The 5063-nt window shown below is 38.5% G+C and overlaps 1 protein-coding gene across 2 annotated transcripts; it reads right to left on the bottom strand.

Annotated features, from left to right (window-relative positions):
- Nucleotides 1–1327: 1327 nt before the first annotated feature.
- Nucleotides 1328–5014, bottom strand: LOC106956763 (uncharacterized). Of its 2 annotated transcripts, none has more exons than XM_015047792.1 (2): nt 4782–5014; nt 1328–2921 (listed from the first exon to the last, which is right to left on the bottom strand). In XM_015047792.1, exons 1-2 carry the CDS (start codon nt 4797–4799, stop codon nt 1833–1835), a joined length of 1107 nt encoding a protein of 368 aa, XP_014903278.1. In that variant the 5' UTR covers nt 4800–5014; the 3' UTR covers nt 1328–1832. The 2 variants fall into 2 exon arrangements, with proteins under 2 accessions (XP_014903278.1, XP_014903277.1); XM_015047791.1 differs by lacking the exon at nt 4782–5014 and adding an exon at nt 4462–4745.
- Nucleotides 5015–5063: the final 49 nt, after the last annotated feature.

Raw genomic sequence — 5063 nt, 5'->3', positions numbered from 1 at the left:
TCATAACTGGTGCTACTTGTTCCATTTTAGTTGATGTAAAAGAAATTGTTAACGAGTCTGTTATTAAATCATTTGACCGTGTAATAAAGCTTAGTGAAATCTTTGTTTTGCTACTTGTTTTGCTTTATTTCAGGGAGTGGAAATATTAATCATTGTTTTGTTAAAGCTTTTGCTATTATGACAAATTCATGTTAGATCATGATTTCTTGGTTAATGACAAGTTGTCATAACGAAGACATTTTGAATAATGTCAACTTTGTATTAAAAGTGTCATTATTTACCGAATGACGCTTTATGACAACAGTCATAACTATTCATGAAGACTTATTGATGTTCATAACAGGTGTTATGTCATGTTTATGACAGTCTTATTCAACCCCCTTCAAATAAAGTGTTACCAAACAAAATTATTAAATCGAAAAGTACATGCAGGAAAAAAATTAAATAAAATGAAAAAAAAATGCCATTTTTTTTTTTTTTGCCTGGTCAAAAATAAACCAAGCATGTAATGTGTCAGTCAAACAAATAAAGCAATCAGATTGTTGTGTAGGAATGTGAAATTTAAGCAACTATAGTTCCAAAACTTTTAAAAGGGGCTTATTTTTGTTTCTTTGTGAAAAGAAAGGCAACCAGTTTGGGAATTATTTCTTTTCTCACCAAAATGAAAAGAAAAGAATTTGGATTGCTTGTTCTTTGAAATTGTTTGCTGTATTTAGCCACGTATAGAAAAATGTGTTCAAAACAGATTTGGTTTCAACAAAATCTGCTTTTGAGTAAATGTCACAAATGGACAAATTTGATTATATTTACAATCAAATTAACGTGAGAAGATTAGAAAATTTGTATCATTCTTAAATTGTGGTTGGGGGTGCCAAACAATTATTTCAGGAGCCGCAAATGTCGTCTTGGACAATGTTGTTAGGGGTTGACAAAACAACTGGCTGGTTGTATCATACAATCATGGGCTTAGTATAGGAACTGAAATGTCTAGTCATCCAACATAATGTTTTAAAAGTTTGGTGATATATGCAAATGCTTTTGCTGTCAAAATTAATATTAGAATGTAGACCAGATCAACTTGATCTCATTTATTGCATGACTTACCTTTGACAAATGGACAGCTGAACAGTCTAAAATTGTCTTTGCCAGTTTGTAAAGGAGGGCTGTCAGTTGCTCAGTAATGGATGCTCCAGACAATGCATAGTGATATGTGATGAGATCATTCAATAAGTTCATATTTTGAGATGCACTTTAAATGGCAGACACACAAGCGATTTCTGTAGGAGAAACTCTTGCACGGTTGATTCAAACAGAATCAGATCGCCACTTTGCAGTTTTAGTGTATTTTTATTTTTTCAAAAAGTAAAAATCAATATACATTTGGGTTATATATTTTTGACACTCTTACCCTGTTAAAAATATATTAATCATGCCATTTCCAGTTTAAAAAAAATACTCCAAAATTTTAGGTCAGTCAGTCAACATCCTCAGTATCTCCACGGTTCAGATCCTACCCCTCTGGATGTTTTTTTCCTCCTTGGAGTAAAATCTCTGCTGTGTCATTCTGTTGGATCGCTGCTGTATCACACCCTGTGTGATGTATCATAAGCCTCGCTCCGTGCCAGGGCTGCCTAAGCTAATTAAGTCAGTCTCGTCAACAGAGGCTTTGCAAACAGGACTATGCATAACTTAAAGCAAACCTGGCATATGTGTCTCTCACTACTATTTACTTTCTGTATTAAAGTTTGGAACATGATAAACTGTCATCTGAACAAAATATTTGATTCGCCATCTGAGGAATTGGCAACTTCCAAGCTGAACTTTCATTACACTTACAGAACCTCCACAGGGAAGGCATTGTTCTGGTTCATGATCAAGGGAATTTTCCTCTTTGCCTTCCAGCTTTCGGGAATTGCTTCCCTGTTTCCACCTTCGTCCGACTGTCTGTTCAAGATGTATCTCACGGATTGCTTCCCGCCTCCCTCTCGGTGGCCCTTCTTGGCACTTCCCTGTTCGCGTGAGGTTGCGGGAGTGCAGGGATCTTTGATGTTCTCTCCAGCATGCGATTGGCCTCTACAAGCCCACTCCGCCTGCTGCCCTTTGCCTCGGACACCTTGGGCAAGCTTGCCTCCATCTGTGCATAATCCCCCGGTTGACATGTTGGCTTGGCACTGATCCTCTTCGAGGCGTTGTTCTCTTCTCAGCCTCGGCCGCCTTCTCTCTACCTCGAACTGGAGGGCACTTGGGTTCTTGTGTGACGCCTCTCCACCGCATGCGGCCTGAGCCTTGATTCTGGCAGCAGGTAGAGGAGGGGCAGGCTTGCCGGAGAGGGATGCTGGGATTCCTCGACGTGTGATGTCTCGCAATTGCTTCTCTCCACTCTTTTCTACGGGGTTAGAGCGTGTCAGCTGCGGTCTATGGGATTTCTCTTGTACTTGAGTTACGACTGGCATGGTTGAAGGAGAAGGACCCACAACTGCTTTCACAATCTTCTGCCTCATAATCGGTTTTAGCTTCCTCATGATGTTCTCCTTCAGCATCATGTCGAACTTACAGTCGCCAAGTTTGGCGTCTTGTTGGATCAAGTGAAGTTTTTTCCTCTGTGCCTCTCTTACCTCCTCTGGGAGATCCAGAGGGGTGAGCTTGAGGGGCCGCCTGGGTGTCTGGTCCTCAGCCAGCCTCTCCAAGTCATGCCTGGGAGACTTAAGCACCAGTGAACCCAGCTGTGCCATGCCCTCCTGGGTCAGTGAAGATGCCATAAGCTGACCCAGTGACTCTTGTCCATGTGAGCCTGACATATGGACGCCAGGTGTATTGGAATGGAGGCTGTTTTTAGTTGCCCGTTTGATGCTCTGACCAGTCAGATGGAACATGGCATTTTTATCATGGGTGGTTAATATTTCCTCTTGTTGCGCAGGTTCCTAAACGAATGAGACATCATGGACTCATATTAGACCTTAAATGGAAAATACCATTTGACTTTATCAACTATGAGAGAATCAGTTTATTCAGAACATAAAGTTATAAATCTTTACACTGGGTTGGTTAATTGATTATTATATTCCCTGGAATCAGAAATTAGCGACAGACAGTGCACCACCAGTAATTTTCCTGGCTGAAACACATACTGAGAACAGAATGTGTAAAGGATCTCATTCAGAATTGCATATAACAATAAAATGTAATATCATAGATTTTTAGTCTGGTTTATCTTTGCGTTAGTTGGTTACTTAATGCTTTACATGTAAATCTCTTTGTATGTTGTACATGGTGTGAGGTTGCATCCTCTCCAACTGCCAAATAACTTCTCTGTATGTACAGTAAATGAAGACAACAAGAAAGTTATTTATTGTTGGTAAGATATTAACTCCTCATTAAAAAAATACTTGTGATTTCCATCCAGAGCCGATTCAGAAATGTTCCTTTAAAGTTTCTTTCTTTTTTAATAAAGATATAATTTTAAACAATCTTAAAACATATCTCTGCATTTGAACCATAATGTTTTATTTGACAGACTTTGACTGTTTTGGGTCTGTAACCACAACCTTACTGGATGAAACGCATACTACAAGACAAGATTTGTTACACTAGCTATACAATTTATATCAACTAAGATGGTGTAAAAATCAGCAAATAAAAAAAGACAACTGTTCATTGTCAGTTTATTTTTATTTATTTTTTAATTAATATGTCTGGATACAATTACTTCTTTGCTTTTCTTCATGTGTGCCCTAAATAAGTAAAAACTTCAAACCGTCTACTAACATGCCATCATGTGATTCATATGTTTATATCAAGAATAACTGAAAATTTGAAGACAGGAGTTGTTTGGTGATGATAGAAACCCGGTTCTCTGATTCTGTGTTAGCTTTAGCATCTGGAAAAAACAAACAAACAAAACAAAAACAAAAAAACTCTATTTTGTGTATTTTTTTATAAGAGATATCAGTTTATATTAGATTTTATAGTAGATATTAACCACTCTTTTTCTCACTTCAGAGCCACAAGACAATCAAAAACACACACAAAAAAATCCCCTTACAAAGCTAAGTATTAAATATAAAATACGTAACTGCTTGTATTTGTAATTAAAAAACCATTATTGAAGATAGGTTTGTTGTATTAGGTATAATGAAAATTCACCTAGAGCTAAAAATAACTCTCCAAAGTTGATAGAGTCTGTTGCAAATGACAATGAAAACTTTTACATCCATAAACTTTGTTCAGTCATTGCTGACTACTTCATTTTCCCAAATATCAATCAACACAGCTGATTTGATTCAACTACAAGACTAAAATACAGATCACTGAAACTATTACTTTCATATTTATGTAGGAAAATATCTTTTTCACTCAGACAATGTTACTGTTCTGTTCCAAGGCAACTTGTACTGCTAAGAACTTTTACTTTCTTCGACAGTTTAACAAAATGCAAACGAGTCTCTGGTATTGTGTACTCACGGATTTGATTAACAGGTCTTGTCTGAATTTTTGCTGAATCATATCTTCTCTGGCCTTAAGAACAATGTTGCAGCTCTCCCTCTGTTTGTTTGGACCGTGCCGCTAGCAGCGCGGTTTTAGCACCCTTAATGTAATTATGCAGATTAGGGTCACGCGGCGGCACCGTGATCTCCAGCTTAGCATCAGGCGGGTCGCGCGCTCGTGCCGAGGCCTTTGTTGAGAAGAGTTTTCATTACCCGCAGTGGGACTGGAGACTAATATGAAAAGGACGGAAACCAGCTGTTTAAATGACAGAAAACTTACCAAGGTTGCATACTTACATATCTTTGGTGCTTCATTGCCCACTAGATGGCGCCAGAGATCTCCTCTGCGTGCTCCTGTTCGCCAGCGGTGGGGTTGTGTGTTACCTCATCGTCTCTTCACATGTAACAGCCAGCGGTGGGGGAGCTGAGGCAGAACAGCAACGCCCTGGTGTGTGTGTTTAAAACCCCGACACTGAGATTTATTCCAGGGTATTAGTATATCTTAGAAGAAAGGGTGCAGTTTCAGCCAGCATTTGCTGTTGGTTCAAGCATTCAGTTCAAATTCCTAATACTGATAAT

The sequence above is a fragment of the Poecilia latipinna genome, unplaced genomic scaffold, assembly GCF_001443285.1.
Source record: "Poecilia latipinna isolate Pla-1442-1.1 unplaced genomic scaffold, P_latipinna-1.0 Scaffold843, whole genome shotgun sequence".
Lineage (NCBI taxonomy): Eukaryota > Metazoa > Chordata > Actinopteri > Cyprinodontiformes > Poeciliidae > Poecilia > Poecilia latipinna.
This window is presented reverse-complemented; position numbering and strand designations above follow the sequence as displayed.

Excerpts from the sequence above, each read along its gene's own strand:
- LOC106956763 (XM_015047791.1), bottom strand. The coding sequence starts at position 4,503 with ATGATTCAGCAAAAATTCAGACAAGACCTGTTAATCAAATCC. Across the intron at positions 2,922-4,461 it reads AAGACCTGTTAATCAAATCC|GAACCTGCGCAACAAGAGGA; the intron begins GTGAGTACACAA and ends TCATTCGTTTAG.